Here is a 21,375-nt window from a genome sequence, read left to right on the forward strand (position 1 = left end):
ATTGAATATAGTAATATTACCATTCAAAATCTTAAACATATAAACTTTTCAGTGTTTAGAAATTTAGTTTTCTCCGACTTAATTTCGAAGAATTTTTCAATGTTACTTGTTCCCGAAACCCACATATTCAGATGTAACACACGACATTAACCAAGAGCACACTCATTTGTTGTCGATTGACCAAGTGGATCGCACAATGCACTACAAGGAAAATTCGTTCTTCAGTCGTTCTGTCCGTATGTGGAACAAACTTTCCCCAGAAGTCTTTTCTGTCACTTGCAATGAGAGCAAGTTTACATCGAATGTCAACAAACACTACTCCCTCTATCCTCCATCCCATAACCTATTTTCCTAGTTCCAAGTGCTGGTCCTAAGAAAAAAAAATATATATAGTGCTCCAGAGTTTCACTGTCCTCTCCACATGCTCTACATTCGACTTCATCCACACTTAAGTGGTCAGCGCGTTGATCACGAAACATGAAATATGAGTGTCCCTTGGTTCCATTCCCAGCCGCTGTTGGGAAAATTTTTGTTTTTTCGTTTCATGTATACACATCCGACCTTTGCTTACAATGTCGGTCGAGTTGGACTCATCGTACGGCCTAGGCCATAGTCACTGTAAGTTGGAATTGTATACAGACTTTGGATTAGTCGCATCTAAACTGTCTTTTGTCTCAGTTGATAGATGTAAGTGGAAAAAATTCCACTGGGTAGTTTCCTTAAATTTTCCTACAACAGACCAGGGTCTAGGTGTATTTCTTCGAATTTATGTAATTTATGTTTTATCATTTTTAGTTCTCTGGTCGTAAACACAACTATTTGCATTCTTAGAAACTTTTAAAATAAATGTTTGAGGTCTTAGTACAAGTTAATAAATAATAAATAAAAATAATAAACGCAATTTAATTTTAAATATATAGATGAAAAATATTTTAAATATTATATACAAATATTGAAACCTTTTAAAAATTGTCCTTAAATTGATTTTTTAAAAAAGTATAGATTTTTCTTGATAATATATATTTTTTTACATTTTTCAATATTTTTTTTTTTTTTTTAATTTTGTAAATTTTCTAAACACGTCTATTTGTTTTGTCAAAAATGTTTCGTTTATTATAAATAGACACCGAAAACACACATTTAAAGATTAAATTTAGTTGTTTTTTGTTTTTTTGATCTGCTTTAATTATATAAAGTTTATACATATACATTTATATAATTTTTTTTTAAAAAATGCATTTAATTCATTTGTTTATAATGCAAAAATGTTCGTTGTTATTTTATTTTCTTTTTTTTTTAATTTTTTATAACTATCGCTATATATAAAAAAATATTATTTAATTTTTTTTAATATATTTTAAATGTGTATATATTTAAGGTGAAATTAAAATAAAAAATACTACTAATAAAATTTATTAAATAAAAGTCTTTAAATCCCTCCAATTGGTGTGAAAATAAATACATTTTTTTATAGATTTTTATAGAAAAAATTTAAATGTTTTTTTTTATAATTTCAACTAATTTTTTATGGGTTTTTATATAATTTACAAGTATTTTTCTAAATAAAAAAAATCCTTAAAATTAATTTTTTTTAATTCAAATATTTTTTTTTTTTAAGAAATTGGACACCAATATTTTATTTTTACTGAAATATTGCTTTTTATATATATAAATTTTAATATTTTTCATTTTTTTTTTGTTTTTCCTTTAGTTTTTCAATAATAAAAATTTTAGTTTTTGTACAATTAGTTGCAGTTTCAAAAAAATCAAAAATAAAAACCAAAAGTTTTGTTTTTTTTTTGTTGTTAAAAAAATCAAATTTTATTTAAAAAAAATAATATAAAATAACATTAAACATAATAAAAATTATATTTTATAAATATTGTTCTATTTTATTAAAAAAATAATAATAATTTTATTTACTTCACAATTTTCACAGCTTCTTTTTGTTGTGTCGTTATAGTATTTTTTTTTTTTTGTTTTTCAAATTTGAAGTTTAGATATTTTTTTTCTTTATAATTTTCTTATAAGAAAATTGAGAAGTTTTTGAAATTATACAAAAATTTTGTTGTGATGCTAAATTAAAAAAAAAATTATTTAAATTATAGAAACTTTTTTTAAATAAAAAGTATTAATTGTGTTTATAAATAATTGTAATAATAATAAAAAAAGGACAGTATTCTGTTACCAAAAGTTTTAAAATTAGGCAGTGTTTTAAGTTGAAAAGTTAAATAAAAGTCTAAAATTGATTACAAACATAAAAATAAATGTTAGTAAGTCTTAGAAGAAGAAAAAATATAATAATTAATTATTTAAATAAACTTGAAACTTTAATGTCTTTTTTTAAAGCTCTGTAGAAAAACAAATAATTTAAGAAAATTTATAATTTAGCAATAAAGTTTTTTGTTTGTTTTAACTTATCTAGAGCTTTACAATTTTGTTTTTTTTAATTATTAAACAAGTTATATAATGAACACTTTTTTGTTTAAAGAAATATGATTTAAAAATATATTTAAATTATTATTAATTAAAGAGTTACAGTTTAACTGTCTCCTTAAACAAATGGTGAAATTATAATTTTTACACCTTAAAGATATTTGCAGCAGTGTTAAGGTTTTGTTTTCGTTTAAGTTCTAAAAATTTAGTTTTATTTAATTTTATAATTTATTTTTTAACAAATTAATTGTTTTGAAGATCGAGAACCAACTTGTTATTGCTCTTTGCTATTACAAGGAGTAAAGGATAATAACAATATATTGTTTCTATGGGAGATCTTAATTTTAATTTTAAAGTAGGAACCTCTTTCTAATGATTCTGACATATTATGAGATCTTTTGCTTGCAAACTTTCACTTTTTTTGTTCACTAACTTTTGGGAGTAAAAAAATCTTAATAAAGAAGCAATATGGCATAGGTCGTCTATGGAACTCTATTAATGGCCAATATGTGCTTGAATTATTGTAAAGAGACAAAAGTATTTTTAAATTAAAGATTTCAAAATTTACCACCATTTTGGGATAATGTTGAAAGGTAGATTAGGTAATCTATATAGGTCATCGAAATATAAATGACATTCAATGCTTATCCACTTTGCGGTTTTTGAAATATAGTTTAAGTTAAAAATTAACGCTTTAAATCAGTTTTAAAGATCAAATGACATGAATGTCGAAGAGCTTTACGTGAACACCTGCCTCATTTTACGGTGGTTGAGTTTCTATGCGATTTATCACCGCCCCCATTGCGATTCTTATACGCCAGTGGTAATTCATGTATATGGAATTTCCTGCCTAGTATACGTCCACTTTATTCAAGTACTTGAGAGCTATCGAATCATTTATGTGGCCATAAGAGCCTACTGGGTTAAATTGATCATGAACCAGATTACGTGGTGCTCTGGTTAGACCCTGTGAAATCATGTGAAATCATACCAAGAACAAACAGAACAAACCGTGAAGTGACAGTAATAGTTTATAGTCCGGGTAGACTAGAGGTATTTTCTAGATCATATATCTAGAAAACATGCCCGGGGGATACCAAATAACATGAATCGAAACACTTAATATAAAAAGAAGTTTTTGAATAATCTGGTCAGTTATTTCTTATTCAAAAATAATCCACGTTAAAATTAACTTTCTGAAAATAAGTCCTAACTTTTGAAATCAAAACTTGATCCTACAACAGAATCAGAGTTTAGATTAAAATACAATTTTCTTTCTAAAAATTTTAGTACTTATTTTCTTTATTAGAGAATTTGTTACTTTAGAACAATTCTAAATCTTCTTCTAGATCATTATTTTAAATAATAGTCATAATTCAACTTTGACTATAATAGATTCTACTTTACTGTAAAGATTGAAACCTTGTGGAAAGATATACATATTTTCTTTACAGTCAAATTCATAGAATCGTAGTTGAATTGTCCCTTCAATAAAGAACCTCAGATTGAAATGGCTAAAAAATGTTATCATGGCCGGAACTGGGGGATATTACGTGACTTTACCTTATAGCATACTACGTTTTATCAGGAGAATCAGTAATCTTCCACTGGGTAATACTTATTTAGGTAATTGATACGTTATAACTCTTAGGTTGAAACCCTTTTGATTCTTATTGATTTGTTTTTCTATTTTTTAGATCTTCATTTCCTACAAAGGGAATTACAATAGATCTTATTGTCAAAGGGAATAAGAGAGCTATCAAAATAGTGCATTTTTCTGGTAGCTAACCCTGCTAACCCTAACCTAAAATAAAAACTGTGTTGCATATAAAGGGAAAAATAATAACTATATCACTTCTTTTATGTTTTCTGTTTAAGAATATAAAGTGGTTCACATTGTATCCTAAATAAATGTACGTTTCTGCTATGTTTGTATTGCACAATAATATTGGACCTACACTGTTAAGCATACCAATCGACTTGAAATTATTTGATCACTCGTGGGATAACTCGGCCACTCGTGGTGTTCGTTTTATGAAAAAAAAAATTGTAAAATGATTTAAATTAACGAATAGTAGTCAAATTCACAATCTGTGTCGTAGCTTTATATTTCAAAGCAGTGTTTCGTATAAAGAATTCTAGATGTAATGATTATATTACTAGTTTTAAGTCTTCTATTGAAGAATATAAAGGTTCTACTTGTACCCTAAATAGTTTTTACCTATTTAATGTTTGTGCTGATGTTTGCAACTCTTAAAAGTATACCAATATTGAAATGTGTTTTCAAAAATTTATGCGATCACCCTTGAAAATGATTTAAATTAATAAATTTCAAAACAGTGTTCCATATAAAAGGGATTCTAAATGTAATGACAATATTACTAGTTTTAAGTCTTCTATTTAAGTTGTTCTACTTGTACCCTAAATAGTTTTTACCTATTTTAAGTTTGTGTTAATGTTTGTAACTCACAAATTGAAATATTGAAAGTTTATGCTATCGCCCGTAAAATAACTTGGCCACTAATGAAGTCCGTTTTATGAAAAAATTTGGTATTATGATTTAAATTAACGAATAGTAGTACAATTCACAATCGTTGTCGTAGCGTTGTATTTCAAAAGAGTGTTCCATATTCTAGATGTAATGACGATATTTCTAGTTTCAAGTCTTCTATTTTAGAATATAAAGTTATTCTACTTGTATCCTTAATAGTTGATGTTTGTAACTCACAAAAGTATACCAATATTGAAATGTATTTTCGAAAGTTTATGTGATCACCCGTGGGACATGAATAGGCCGAGTATTCATGGCGTTCGTTTTCTAAACAAATTTTGTAAAATGTTTTAAATTAACGAATAGATAGAACTTTAATTTAAATAGTAGACCAATTAACAATCAGAGTCGTAGAATTGTATGTTGTAAATTAGTTTCATTATGGTTTTGTTTGTAAATACAACATTTCAATACAACAACAGCAATTGTAAATTGGACAAATTAATATTTTAAATTAGAGTAGAAATAGCAAATATCTTAAAGGTGCATTTACAAAATACTTTCTTTTTTACAATAGAATTTCTTAAAAGTTATTTACATGTTTTTAACAGATATTTTTTTTATTTCTTTATAAATATCAAACCAATTTTATAATTTATTAAAACAAAATAATTTAAAATCTATTGTTTATAAAAAAGTAGAATTTAAAACTTTAAACAAAACTTTCTTTGCATTCCGTTTTTTTTTGTCAGATTTCGTTTACGGGTATTTTTTAATGTAATTTCTGTTTTTTATGTTTTACAATTTATGAGGTACTTTTATATTTTTGGCACAGTGAAAGTTTTTTTCTTTTTTTATTTTTTAATTGATTATTTTACTGTTTTGTTTTTATTTTAGTTTAATTTACTTTAGCAATTATAACATTTACATTTTTTTTTAGTTTATTTTTCTTGTTTGTGTTTTTTTTCGATTTTATTTTGTTTTTTAAGAATTAATTCATTGGTACGGCAAAATTGTTTAGTTTGTTTTTTGTTGGTATTTATTTTTATTTAAATATTTTAAATTACTTTGTTTTTTATACATAAAGGGTTTTTTTTTGTGTTTAATTATGTGTTTTTTTTTAATTATTGAAACTACATTAAGTTTTAATTCGATGTTCTTGGTTCAATATTGTTTGTTTTTCTTTTTACAGTTTTTTAATTGTTTTGTTTATAATAAAAAAAAGAAATATTAAATAATATATAAAAAATAGAAAAATTGCATATGTTTTGTGTTTTAGACAAAATTAATAAACTAAAAATTAAATAAAATTTTCTATTGTTTTTGTTTTGTTAGATTTAAGTTACTTGTGCTATTTAGTTTATTTTGTTTTTTTTTTCAATCACAGTTTTGTATTAATTATATTTTTTTTTGTGTTTTATTAAATATATATTTTGATTATTTTGATGTATTTTTTTGTAATAATTATTTGATTGTTTGTTGTAGTAAGTTGCTATTATAAATTAAATTATTATTTTTTTGCATTTAATGGTTTGTTAAATAAAAAAAATTTAACTATTGGCGGTGGCTGCTTAAAATTGTTTATAACAAGTTTAGATTTTTTGTAAAAAATTTGTGTTTTAGTAAATAAAATATTTAAATATTTTTATTTATGTTTTCTTTTAAAAAAAGTTAAAAACAAAAAAAAAAATCATAAAAATATTTCTTTTTTTTTAATTTTCTGTTTTTAAAAAAATAGTTATTTGTATATTGCTCTATTTGTTTTAAATATATATATATATTATTTTTAATAAAAAAAAATTGTTTAACTATTGCTATGCCTCTTTTTTGCTATTTTGTTTTTTGTAGATTTGTGTATATAATCAATATTAGAAAGTAGTTAACAATATTATTTCTTTAAGTTTAGTTTATATATATAATTATTGCATTTTGTGTTTTTTTGTATTTTGTATTTGTATAAAATAATATTTTTTTTTATAAAAAGAAACTATTTTATTTTATTTAGTTTTTGTGTTTAAAAATTTGTCTATTATGCTTCTTTTAAGGCTTTTTAGTTTATTTTTTTCCATTTGATTTGTTTTATATTTTATTTCTTAATAAAGTTTAAAAAATAATTTAAAAAATATTAAAATAAATTATAATAAAAAATAAATAAAATCTTTAAAATAAACGGCAGATTAGTTAGATTTTAAATACTTTTTTAACTTTCTTTTTTAGTTGTAGTTTGAGTAGTGTTTTTGAGTTAATTAATACTTTTCTTTCTTGTTTTTAATTTATATCTGAAACCAAATTTAGTTTTTTTTTTTCGTTTTGTAACTTTCAAGAAAAACTCTCAACTGTGATGTCTGTGTGTTTGTGTTTTAATTTTCTTTTATATATATTTTTTTCTATTTTTAAAATATAATTTTGTAAAGCCCCTTTAAATTTTGTTTATAAATCCTATTTCTTTTTTTTCTCTTAAACTCAATCCAGCACCAAATCATAATTTATCCAAAAAATTTTTTCGTTTTCAAATTATTAAATATAAAATTCTAATTAAAATAATAAACTAAAGGAATATTTTTGTTTCTTTTAGAAATTTTAGTTTTAAAACACTTTTTGTTAGTAATCTATAGCTTTATTCATAATAAAAAACTAACTACTCACTAACGAGCTGCTAACTTTTCCTTATGGGAATTTACACACATTTTTTTCATTATGAATATGGTCGCTAGCGTTTGTGAACATACAGAAGTACTTGAAATGTTAGGAAATTTTTTAGTTCGAAGGACCAATTTTGATTTTTTAATTTCAAATTTAACGTTTATTTGAAGTTTAAACCAATTTTATGGCAGTTTACTTGGTTTTATCAGCAATTCTGGAGTTAATTTCTATTGTCTTAAATAAAACCTGTTTTTTAAGAAAACTTTAAGTTTTTAAATTTTGTAGCTCGAAGGACCATTTAAAACATAAACTATACTTGAAACAGTTTTTTACTTGGGCAAGAAAAGTTATTTAACAATAAAACTAAACTTCCCAGCAATAATTGTATTAGTTCCACAATTAGTTCTAGAACGCATGATTATAGCTCGAACTCGTTCTACTGTCACCTTCGGAACTGGTTCTGAGAAAGCGTTATGGAGTCGACAGTCGTTCTCTTTTTGCATTCGTTCTACAACTAGTTGTTTTTAGAACAAGTTCTAAAATTTTTCCTCGGTCCCTAATCGAACATTTTAAAAACAATTTAAGTTTAAGAACCTTGTGATTTGTAAATTCTCAAAAGCATGAAGTTTTAGTCATATTTAAATACATTCAAACTCGCTTATAACGAAGCCGTTTATAACAAATTCTCGGTTATTACGAACAAGTTTTCAAGTCCAGCTATTTTGGTAACTATTTTTATACAAAAAAACAACGTTTCTAACGAATCCTCGTATAAAACGAACTACTTATTCTTTTTTTATTTTTTTTATTAATTTATTTGAAAATTTTTGAAATTTTATAGAATTTATATTAAAACTACATTCGAAGTTAAATTTAGGCTTTTCTTTAACTTGAAACCAGTTCTAGAAACTAAAATTTCTTCTTAGGAACAATTCTAGAACATGGTCTTGTTAAAGTGATTTTTGTTTGTAAATGTCAGGATTAGAATCTATATTCTTTTGAAATGCTTGATGTTGTACAAATTTTGCAGTTCGAAGGACCATTTTAAAGTTCTTAATGAACTCTAACCATTTTTAAGGAATACACCAACTTAGGAACAATTCTTGAACTCATACTTGTTGCGATTTTTGTCGCAATTAAAATGTGTTTTAAATATGTAGAATTTTATATTACGCTGTTTGAAGGATAAACTTTACTTGCTTATAGAGAAAAATATGGAAGCCTTTCAACGAAATGTATCAACTTCCTAATCGAATGTTTTGAAAAGAATTAAAGTTTTATTAACTCGTAGTTCGAAGGACCATTTTGCTTGAAATGCTTTTAGTAACACATACAAAGAAGGGCTATTTGAAAGATTGTTTGTTGAATTCATAGACTTTGAAGGACCATTTTGGATAGCTCAATTTAAAATGCAAACTTTGATTGACAAGTTTAATTGCTTAAAGTATTCTGAAATCTCATGTTATAGTTGTTAGTAAGAGTATTTGGAACCGGCAGTGATGTAGATTTTGTATATGAAAAAGAAATTAAATATTCTCATATAATTTAAGGTATCAGTTAGAGATATTTACTGTGAATATGATTTCTAAGCAGGAATAAAGATATTATAATAGTTGTTCTTAGGAATATAGAGAACTTAAAATAGTTTAAGTTTCAAAATGTTTAAAGTAAAGTTCATATTGCCAAATATATTATTTTGTGACATTCCCTAACATTCCAGTTTTCTTTCCATACATTATTATTTTTTGTAAATATTTTCTTTAAATTTTCCTCTACAAAAAGTGCTTGTTATTAAAATTCCTTTTTTAAATTTTAAATCAATTTTAAAATTAATCTAAAATAAGTTTCAGATATATAGATAATCATATATATATTTCTTAATTTTCAATTTAGAGCCTAAAGACAAAAAAAAAATAAAATATTTTTTTTGTTATTATTACTAAACTTTAACTAAAGTTAAAAGTAGTGAAATTTATAAAAGTAATAAAAATAAAATAATACCCATAATTTGTTCCCATCTCAACTAGCAAGCCAAATGAAAATTGAAATTTCAGTTTTTAACTATAATTAATTTGAATGAAATCTATACACCTAAGCAAATCAAATCTTATATAATTTTATAGTTAAAAAATATATAATTAAAGAAAAAATGAAACAATATCAAATGTAAAAGATTTCTTAAAATCTTTACAACTCCATTTAGTGTGTAAAATTTGAAACAAAAACTTAATTAGTTTTGCATCTCTAAACATATCTTATCTTTAGATATATAAATAAAATCTATATAAACCCCAAGATCTTACGTATTATGCTAAATTCCATATGTCGACATATTTTGAATTGTTGTTTTTTGATTTTACTTTTTTTTCGGTTTTTTCTTGTTTCTGTTTAACAATTGATCTAAGTTTTAAGTTGTATTCACGGGTTGTAAAGTTGCATTAAAACTAACGGCGAAGGAGTCTTCTCCTTCGCGCCTCATCTCAGCGTGGAGCATTGTGAATGTGTGTAGTTAGATGTTTTGAGAGATAATCGGCCCGAGCAAAACATTTGCCACACGATTCACAATGATAGGGTCTTTCACCGGTGTGTATGCGTAAATGACGTGTTAAATCGGATTTACCACCGAAAGCACGACCACAGAAGAGGCAAACAAATGGACGTTCACCGGTATGTTTGCGTACATGCAATTTTAGATTCTCTTTAGAACGTACACATTTACCACAGAATGGGCAAGCAAAACGGGAGGCAGGAGGTCTAAATAAGAGAAATAATAAAATATTAATAGTAAAAGTGTTATAAATATTCGGCTGTGCCGAATTTTATATATCCATCATCAACACATACAATTATATCGAAACTACGATTCTTTTCTCAATATCTAGCCCTATTAGTTTTATACATAGTTTAAATCATTCAAAATTTCTGATTTTATTCGTTTAATATATATTTCATTTTTTCTTGTTTTTAAACGGAGGTCTCAAAAAGATAGTTTGTGTAAATTTTAACCCACATAGTCTAAACAATACTAGGAAATATAATTGCCTATCTATTTATTTCAGGACGGACGGGCAAACAGACATTTAGGTCTAAATGTTTTGCTAGTTGGACAATTTGGCCTGTATTCATTTCGAAATTATTCTGAACATCATAAAATAATTTGGTAAAATTTCATTCTCCTAGTTTTCTCCTCCGAATCCTATAATATCTTCAACAGACAGACAAATGTATGCTGATCTTTTAAGAAAATAATAAGAATCTAGAATATATAACCGATATTCTGATGCGTAGCAGATGCAATCAATATACGCTCTTCTGTTTTTTTTTTGATGGTGGATATAATCGAAATTATTTTTTATTAAAATCAACATTTACCGTTTGTCTCTTTGCCTTTCCTGAGCATCCACCCGTAGGAAATTGAGTATAGAGGCTTCTTGTGGATTAAGACCCAAAAATTGTTCGTTAGGCAAACGTTCAGCATTGATTAGTGATGTTATAGAATTAAGAGAATTTAAAGAATTCATGGAATTGGCGGCGGCAGCAGCTGCCGCTACTGCTGCTTGTTGTGCAGTTTGTGGTGTCATTTGTTGCTGATGTTGGGGTGTAGTTGCGGCAGCTGCTGCAGCAGCCATAGCCGACATATTATGAGCCAAATGGCCAGGCAGTTGAGGTGCTAAGTGTGGGTGATGTACCAGAGTATGTGGGTGATGTTGTGGTGGTGGTTGTGGTGGATGTTGCTGTTGGTGATTTGAGTGATAGGAGGAATCCGTTTCTATATGACTCGTTAGAGAAGCTTGAAGAAGACGAGGCTGTAACATATGAGGATTATACATCTTTTTCTCTTTTTAAAGGCAAATTGACCAGCATACTTACCCTCTTATTTGTACTATGTATTCCTTCGGAGCTGGTTATGTTAGGCTCATTGCTGTTGGTCTGAATTGTTATATTGGCTGAGGCCGGATTTTCCTGGTAACTCATTAAACCGGCGGAATCTACGGTGGCATCTTGGTCTTCATCGTTTTTAAGTTGTTGTTGCTGATGCTGCAGTTGTTGTTCCTCTTCCTCACGCTCTTTCTTAATATTAATACGCAAATCTTCAACAGTATCTGTGTCGGCCATCATCATATTGGGCTCCTGAGAACTGCTGACCATTTCATGTTCCTGCATCTGTTGTTGCAAATGTGCTGCAAATGGGTTCTTACCCTTTTTACCATGTAAACGTTCTAAGGCATGATTCAATCTGTGCTTTTTGAACGATTTCAAATAGCGAAACTGCATGCCACAAACGTCACATGTAAAAAGTTTATCCGCCGGTAAACGGGCCCGATGATTGGTTTCTTTGTGTTTGGCATAAGCTGAACGATATCGATAGGATTGACCACATTGTTCACAAATAAAAGGTTTTTCCTCACCTGGTCCCAAAAGGGGATGTTGCAGGGCGGCATGTTGTTCCAATAGCCAAACATTGGGAAACTGAGCATTGCACACTATACAGCGGGTCTCCTCCTCAATGGGCTCACTAAACAGTGATGAGGTATCCGAGGGACTTTTCAGCAGGCTACTGCGACTGAGCGACAATTGTCCTGGTGTTCCGGGAGCCGGTGGTGGCGTAGATGAGGTAGATGAAGAGGAGCTTTTCTCCTTGCAACTTGAGGTATCAGTTGGAGTTGTTGAATTCAGCAAGAGCTGTGAATACGGCTTTAAACTCGCTTCACCCGTCATCATTCCACTGGAATGACGGCGTTGTAATAGTTGTTCTAAAGAATCTTTATAAAGCATCGATGAGGTAATGGAACTGGTAGTGGCGGCACTTGAATTGCCACTATCACGATCTCTTATAGCAGCAGCTTCATCATGATGGCTGGTTGTCAATTCAATAACGCCATCATTGTCATCGTCTTTGTGACAGGGGGTTATAGATCTTTCGGAGCTTTTGTGTAGAGATGATAAGGATGTCGAAGATGAAGCACTCATCAGGGATGTACCGCTGGAGGTGGCAGTTTGTTGAGGTGAGGGTGTACTTTGTCTAGTTGACTTGGTTAGTTTTTGTGTTTGTAATTGTTGCTGCAATTGTTGTTGATGATGTTGCTGATGAAAAAATGCAGCTGGTGACGGATAACGTATATTAAAAGGTGGTTGCTGTTGTTGTTGTTTGTACTGCTGTTGCTGTGGTGTGGAACGGTGTTGCTGTGTTTGTTTACTAGCTAAATCGGTAGGCCCTCCAAAATGGCCAGCAGAGGATGTGGTGGCAGCTAATGCTGCTGATGATAATGAGGATCTAGCTAATAAATCGGCAGTGTTAAGATGCATATGATTGGCATGATAATCTTTGGAAAGTAAATCGCTTAAAGGATTAAAACGTTGGCTAAAATCCTTAGATGTAGGAGGTGGTGTTAGCAAACCGCGATTTCTATAATGGATTTTCATTATGTTTAGTAAAAAAATAAAGTTTTTTTGAGTAATTAAATGATTTTACCTTAAAGCTTCCTCTGCTAACCAAGTTTGATGATGCAACATGGTTAATATTCTGGACGGATCAATATCAAATAAACTCAAACCCAAAGGTGTAAAGGGAAAAGCAAATGGTGTAGGACATCTGGTGGCCATACCAAAATTACGTAACAGCTTTTGTTGGGTGTTTAAAAAAATATATAAAAACAAAAAATAAAGAAATAAATAATCAATATTAGTATTAGTAGGCAATTATGGGTATTTTATATGTTTTATAGGATTTCAAGGTTTAATTTTTGTATAATTTGTAAAATTAAAAAGCCAATATTTTATTATAAAATGTAGATAAACATGCGTCTAATCATAAATACACACAACATTTAGTTAAAAAAAACATTTAATTATTAAAATGAATTTACTAAACAAATATGAAAATAGGAGTTGTCAAACTAAAATTTTTAACTTAAAATATTTAAGGCTGATATTCTAAATGCTAAAATGTTTATTTTTATTTATTGTTTTTTGGTTTTTACTAAAGCTTACCATTGTATTGTTATCCTGTATGGAAAAACTGTAAGGATCTTTTTTTTTTGGTAAAAGTATATATTTTGGTATAATTATAATTTAATTTTATTTGGTAACTATTAAGTTTGTAATTACAAAGGATTTTGAAATTTTCGGAAAGAAAAAATGTTGATGGCACTCAACTAACATGTTTGTATACTATATTGGAGAGGGTTAACAATATCCGTCTGTCAGTCCATGTATCCGTACGTCTGTGTGCTTAAAACCAGATACAAGTTTTCGTTTTCATTTCGAATTTATATGGACTTTATATGATTTTTGTAAAGCTTTGGCTCTAAGAACCTACACAGAAAAAACTGAAAATGGATTTTAATTATCAAAATAATTGTATCAAGCAAGTTTTGCACCTATAACCAAATTTATAAAAAAGGAAAAATATATATATTTTTTCCAACTAACGAATTAATCAGAACAATTCATTAATTGTATAAATTAAATATTTAATAAATATAAAATTGATTTTTTATTAATTTATTGATCAAATAAATTAAACTGTTTGATAGAGAATTTTTTATAAATCAACTAAGAAGGTGATTAAAACAATCAAATTATTAATCGATTACACACAACGTTAAAGGAATACTAGACCTTTAACAATGCGTTCAGCATTTTCAAAAATTTTCACTTTATTGACACAATTTAACATATAAAGTGTTTCATATATTGTGAAGAAACTTGAATATTATATGCCTAAAATTTTATGGACTATTTAAGAATTATAAATATTGCTAGCACAAAAATTCAAAAAAATATTAAAAATAAATCTAAAATAGAAAAGAAGGCCAGAATTTTTTTTCAATCAATTAAAAAATTACTTGAATTAATTAAAAATTTAATCAAAATTTTACACTTAAGTTTCAAACAGTTTTAAAAAACGAGATAATTAAGACAAATAAAAATTTGTTTAAATAAAAAATAAAGAAAATTAAAACATGTTAATTGAAAATTAACTACCGATAAATTTTTCTGTGTAAAGAATCAGATCATTAAACTTTACGATCTGCATATGAATCTTACATAGGTTTTAAAGCTAATGATCACATTGGATCAGGAATAAGTTTTAGCTAGAAAAGTGAGAATAAGTTTTTTCTCTTACAGTCTATAGATTCTATCTATTGAAGATTGTCTTTTAATTGTCTAATATCAAAGCATTACCAAAAATGTACTAATGTTATGTTAGTACAGAGTGTCTTGTATATTTAAATTGTTTAATACTGATGAAGTTACTATAGTCTAATCTATAGTCAACAATATACACCGATCTACAATTTAGAACTATAGACTGATCTAAAAAATATGTCTAGAAATTGATCTGGAATCAAGATTCCTGAATTCAAACCATAGACTGTTCAGTAGTGAATATATATAGATTCGAATTTATTAGAGACCTAGTGGCCTCCTCTAGGTTAGTGTTTGAGTCTGGTAGACCGGAGGTTGGGTTCGATTCTCAACTGTTGTACGCACAATAGTACACAAGAATATCATAGTCCAGAGTGTCTTCTATATTAAACTATTCAATAGTGATTAAAGTCGACTATTTAATTAAGCCAGATTTAAAGTCAATAATATACTATTTTACAGTTAAGAACTATAAACTGATTTATAATTAACTCTAGAAATTGATCTGGAGTCAAGGTTATTAAATAATTTATTGTCAAGTGTCTTGAGTGATCTTTGATTCAGACTATAGACTGTTTATTAGTGAAGTGGGTTAATTTTCGGATCTGTTAGACCAGAAGCATTAATAAAGGAGCGCATAATAGTCGATTCAATCTAGATCTATAGTCAACACTATAGACTGATCTACAGTTAAGAAAACTGATCGAATTTATTAGAGACCTAGTTGCTGGTAGAGCGGAGGTCGCGGGTTCGATTCTTAACTGTTGTGAGTTGATAGAATATCACATGAATATCACAGTCCAGAGTCGACTATTTAATTAAGCCTGATTTAAAGTCAGACAGTTTTAGCGTTAAGAACTATAGAGTGATTTAAAATTAACTCTACAAATTGATCTGGAGTCATGGTTTTTGAATAACTTATTGTCAAGTGTCTTGAGTGATCTTTGATTCAGACTATAGACTTTTTACTAGTGAAATCTCCAAAAGGTTAGTGTTCGGATCTGTTAGACCTGAAGCATTGGTAAAGGAGAGCATAACAGTCGATTCTATAGTCAATCCAGATCTATAGTCAAAACTATAGACTGATCTACAGTTATGAAGACTGATCTAAAATCAATAATAGAAAATGATCCTTGACTCCAGATCTTTTTCTATTATTGATTTTAGATCAGTCTTCTTCTTCTTCTTTAGTCTATAGTGTTGACTATAGATCTGGATTGACTATAGAATCGGCTATTATGCTCTCCTTAACTGATTTATAGTTAAGTTTCTAGACTGATCTTTGATTCAGACTATAGACTGTTTATTAGTGAAGTGGGTTAATGTTCGGATCTGTTAGACCTGAAGCATTGATAAAGGAGCGCATAATAGTCGATTCTATAGTCAATCCAGATCTATAGTCAACACTATAGACTGATCTACAGTTAAGAAGACTGATCTAAAATCAATACTAAAAATGTATCTGGTAGTCAAGGTTATTAACTGATTTATAGTCAAGTTTCTAGACTGATCTTTGATTCAGAATTTGAAGACTATACTCTATAGTTAGAACACGTTATATGGAATATGAATATATATTTGGAAATATTGATTCGTAATTATTAGAGACTTATAGTAATTGGACGGCTTTAACGTTAGTGTTAGAAGAAAGTATTGCATCGCTTCTTGTAATACTTTTAATGAAAAATGCTTAAGAAATTTATTTGTTTTTTTATATTTTAATATTTATTGGTTGTTCAAAATGTTTGTTTTTTTTTTGTTCTTATTTTTTCATATACTTTTTTGTTGTTTTTTTTATCCTTTTTTTATATATTTTGGTTTATAACTATTTTTTATGCAAAAAATAAAATATGTAGAAAAAAACGTAACACGTTTTCTTTACAATAAAAATCAGTTTCATATTTTGTTTAATCAGTAATTTTTCTTGTTTTTTTTTGTTTTTTTGTTTTAGCTTCAATACGGCGCATTTTTTTCTTTTAAGGTTATTTATCATTATTATTATAATAATATTTTTTTGTGTTTTAAATATTTTTTTACTGAGGTTTTTTCATCTAAATATGTTTAAGTTTTAGCATCTTCTCTAAATTTGCAACCTTGTATTTTTTCTCTTTTTTTACTTAATAATTTATTGCGGGGGAAAAATTATATATTTTGAAGTTTTTTATTTTTTTTTAAGGGGATAGGGTGAGTAAATGTTTTTTATGGGTTTATTTCTTTTGTTCAATTGTTGTTTAATTAATCTTCATAATTTACAGCTATGATATGCATTTTTTGTAAATTTTATTTTTGTCTAAATTTTATGTTATACTTTTTGTCCTTTCAAAATAAACCTAAAAAGTTCTTTTATTCACTGTTTTTTTTTTGTTTTAAACTGTTTTGGTGTCCTTAATTAGGCGGCCTAAAATATTTTTAATTTTTTATATAATGTTTTTTTTTCTTTTTAATGGTTTAGTTTAATTTATTTTGGAATTGATTTCTTTTATTATTATTTATTTGAATTTCCCGTACTAAAAATGATTATGGCCAAATATATGGTTTATTTTTTCTTTATTTATTTTTAATTAAAACTAATTAAATAATTGTTTGTCTTGTTTTTGTTATGTGGAAAATTGTGCCTTGTTTTATTTTTAATAAGTAATATATATGAGTAGTTTATAAAATGGTTATTTTATTATTTTTGTTTTATTATAAATTAAAATTTTAACCTTCCGAAATGTTTTTTGTTTATAAATTTTGTTTTAAAAGAAAGAAAACTTCATGCATTTCTTTTTTTTTGTGTTTAAATAAAACCTTTATTAATAATTTAAAATAAAAATATATTTTTTTTATTATATTTTTGTTGTTGTTGTGTAGTGTTTAAATATTTATTTTGTTTTAAATAATAATGGGAACTTAAAATTTCTTGTTATAGCATTAAATATTGTTTGTTGTTTAAATTAATCAAAAAAAAGTAATTACTTAAACCTTAAACATACTAAATTATTAATTAATTAATAAAAAATAAAATAAATTTTTTTTAATAAAACGTTTTAAAAAAAGGGGTCATTATATTATTATGTTTTTTCTTTCAACCATTTCATAGCTTCAATAAGTGTGTGTGTTTTTTTTTTCTTAATTTTATTTTTCTTTAAATTAATATTGTGTTTTATGGTGAAAACAATTGTGTTTTGACTTAAATTTTAAAATGTTTTTATTTAATTAAAAAAAACTTATTCTTTATGTTTTAATAATTTTGGTTCTTTTTTTTCTGTTTTTTTTCTTTTTTTTAATTAATAACTTATTTTATTTTCTTGTCTTATTTGTTGTTTTTTCATTAAACCTTCTTAAGTATATTAATTATTAAAAATATATTTATTTTTTTCGTAGGAACATATTGACGTAATTTAACGTATTGCAGCTATTTTTTGTGTTTTTTTCTTCTTTCTTTTACAAATTAAAAAAATTAAATTTTAAATTATTGAAAGTATGAAAGTATTTTTTTTTTTTTTTTGTAAAATAGAATTATTGAAATGTTTTTTTTTCAGCATTTAGAAAAATCAAAGAAATAATTTTAAAACTTTCTTTTATTGAAAACAAAACTTTGGCAATTTTTTTATAAATAATTTTAAATGGAAAACTAGGAGCTTTTCTTATACAGAGAAAACAACTTTTGTTGTGGTTACTAAATTTTATTTTAGCAACAAACAATTGGTCACATTAAACCATTTTGGTTTAATTTTAATACATAATTACATTGGTCTCATTTACAAATTTTTATTATTGAAATTTATTTCAAGCAATCTTTTTTTTTGAGACAGAAGGTGTTTTAGGGGTGACCATTCTCAAGGTCACCTTTTAGAAGTAGTATATTTGTAATCAAATTCCTATCCTATGTGAAGTCTGTGTTAAAACATCCTAGACAATTAGGTCATAAGAAATCCAATCCTTTACAGCCAAATGTGGTTGGTAATGATTACTCATTACCAAGTAATATATGAAAAATTACTTGTTTAAATTAATAATTTTTGCTGAGTACTATCTACAGTGACAAAATCGAACTGAAACTAAATCCAAAGAACCAATAATAAATAAAATAATTTTGAACAAAGTTGTACTAGATTTTTAGTAAAATACAAGTTTTCTTTCTTATGATGTGTGAGTAGTTTTGAGTCATTTCCATTACGGATTAGAAAGTATCTCTACATACACCGAGGCGACAAACCATAGAAGGATACCGAAATTGTTACAATTTGTTGTTAAAAGGAAAACCCAGGAAAAACTTACATTGAATAGTAATTACTTCTTCATTAATATTGTAACTCATTATTTTAACACGGTGATGTCATTGGAGGCAAGTACCTCTACGTTCACTTTCAAATAGGTAGTTAAAGATGTATATTTTGCTTATAATGAAGTTGTTGAGTAAGTTTTATTGTTTCAAATAATTAAAAGGAGCCACGAGCTGAAAATAAAGTACTTCTATGTCAGATTAAAAGAAAGTAATTACTCGAGTACTTCAAAGTAATGCAGACAATATGTAAATAGTCATTGAAAAGTAAGTGGTTATGGAAGTACAATCCATTACCAAATTTTTATTGGTACGTTCGTTAACATTTAGACAATGGATGTGCACAAAAATTTAAGTAACACCCATTTTGATAACCACCATTGTAATTTTGACAAAACATAGTTATCATTTCAACAACTCTTTACGATTTGTGTCATTTCAATGTATTGTTGTGATTTCGACATCATATCCATGTCATTTTAAAATTATGTTTGACAACATAGCGTTATCGCATTGATACCATATTGTTTTCACTACCAAAAGATAATCCATATTAATAAATATTTAAAACAATTTTAAATTGTTTAAGTTAATCGCCGAGATTTACTATTGATTATTTTCTTATTGATTTAATAACGTTTTATATTTGTTTTTGATTTCACATACTTTGACAAAGGATGTTATTAAAAAGTTATAAACATGTTGGTGTCAATTTGTTACCAAGCGTGAATAATTTCAAAAGTTGTTTTTCCTTCTGTGTATATTTTTCACTTATCATTTCTTCCAATTATGTTTTGTTTTCAATATTTATGCAAAAAACAATTAGACCTCATTTTAGAAAAAAATAATATACAAAATAAGAACTAAAACAAAGAAACATATTTAAATATTTTAAGTTAAGCAAATAATTCTTAAAATTGTTAAGAGTTAAAATAGTTAATGTCTTTTATTTTTTAAATTGTTGATCATAGCTATTGAGTGAATATATTTAAAAAACAAATAAACAAAAAATTCTGTAAAAATGTGTGTAAAAAAATGAATGAGCCTCATAGGAAACTTAAATTTTCAACCTTTAGGTACTATTTTATGTATGTATTAATGTATGTATGTATGTAATTATGTAATTTATGTATGTATGCTTAAAAAAACAAATTATTAATGAATTTTTACTATTTACTAATAATAGTTGTAGTAAATGGTAGTTAGGTCTATTTTATTTATGTATATATTACAAATTTGTCTAAATAAAAAAACACTGAAACAATATTATGATTATTTTAGGTTTTTTTTTCTTAAAAAAAAGGAACAATATTTTAATAAAACTAATTATGAAATAAATTTTTAAATTATAATATTTTTTAAAATTATATAAAATTATTAAAATTAAAAAAAAATATATATATTAAAAAAACTTAAGTTAAAAAAATAATTTAAAATTGTTTTGTTATAATTAGGTTATTGTTAGAAAATATTTCGGAAAGGTTAAAAATTACATAAAATTTTTCTTCTTTTTTTTCTTTTGTTCAATTCAATTAAATTTTTCATTATTATAATAATGTTATGAAATTTAAAATGAATCTTGTTTAGCAACAAGTTTTATTTTTGTTGTTTGTGTTTTTTTTTTTTGTTTAATTATTTCTTCTTTGTTTTTGGGCTGTAAACTAAAAAAAAAGAAAACATTTTACAAATTTATTTTGTTTTTGTTATTATTTTGTTGTATTTTCTGTTAAGGATATGCAAAAAACTACTTTGTCTGAGTTAAGTTTTATTTTTTTTTTAATTTTTAAATATTGTATATAAGTTTATTTATATAACTATTTATTTTATCATTCCAATGTCCATATTTTGGTCAAGTATTAATTCTTGTTTTTTTTTACTAAAAAGCTCTAACTTTTTTAAGGTTAGTTTAACTTTTCTCTACACCCTTTTATGTCCCTTTTAAGGGACAGGGTTTAAGTCTTTTCTAAGCTTAGGTCTTTAATATCTTCATTTTTGTTTTGTATAAGTCAATTCATTTATTTTTTTTTTTTTCTTAAAAAAAACTATTCAAAATAGTTTTCTTTTCTTTCTATCATCTGTAAGTGTTGTGTGTTTGTTTATATAAAATATTATTTTTTATTTATTAAATATAAATATATATGTATTGTGTTTTTTTATTTTAAAAAGGGGGAGATTAGGCACTACAGTGTGTGTTTTTTTCTTGCTTTTTCTTATTTAAATTTTCCATAATTTTTACCAAATTGTTTGTGTTTTATTTTAATTTTTTCGAAAAAAAAGTATATTTTCAAACCAAATTTATATTGAGCAAATTATTATTTCTCATTTTTTTCATTATTCAAAGAAGCTTTAATTATTTTATACCAATTTTATTAAAGTAAACTTTACT

At 25.9% G+C, this 21,375-nt stretch overlaps 2 protein-coding genes across 6 annotated transcripts in view; one reads left to right on the forward strand and one right to left on the reverse strand.

Annotated features, from left to right (window-relative positions):
- LOC111684411 (mannosyl-oligosaccharide alpha-1,2-mannosidase IA) overlaps positions 1 to 21,375 on the forward strand; it is a 306,748-nt gene that overhangs the window by 209,976 nt on the left and 75,397 nt on the right. The gene's annotated exons all lie outside the window — the stretch shown is intronic.
- Positions 8,383 to 21,375, reverse strand: part of LOC111686739 — a 362,875-nt gene continuing 349,882 nt past the window's right edge. For 4 of the 5 annotated variants that reach the window (XM_046947207.1, XM_046947205.1, XM_046947206.1 and 1 more), the window contains 4 exons: positions 13,044 to 13,192; positions 11,441 to 12,977; positions 10,943 to 11,376; positions 8,383 to 10,324 (listed from right to left, as the gene is read on the reverse strand). In XM_046947207.1, the coding sequence (XP_046803163.1) occupies positions 10,051 to 10,324; positions 10,943 to 11,376; positions 11,441 to 12,977; positions 13,044 to 13,192 (2,394 nt within the window). In that variant the 3' untranslated portion in view covers positions 8,383 to 10,050. The remainder of the gene's footprint in view (positions 10,325 to 10,942; positions 11,377 to 11,440; positions 12,978 to 13,043; positions 13,193 to 21,375) is intronic. The other variant, XM_046947209.1, reaches the window with a different exon arrangement.

The sequence above is a fragment of the Lucilia cuprina genome, chromosome 3, assembly GCF_022045245.1.
Source record: "Lucilia cuprina isolate Lc7/37 chromosome 3, ASM2204524v1, whole genome shotgun sequence".
Classification (NCBI taxonomy): domain Eukaryota; kingdom Metazoa; phylum Arthropoda; class Insecta; order Diptera; family Calliphoridae; genus Lucilia; species Lucilia cuprina.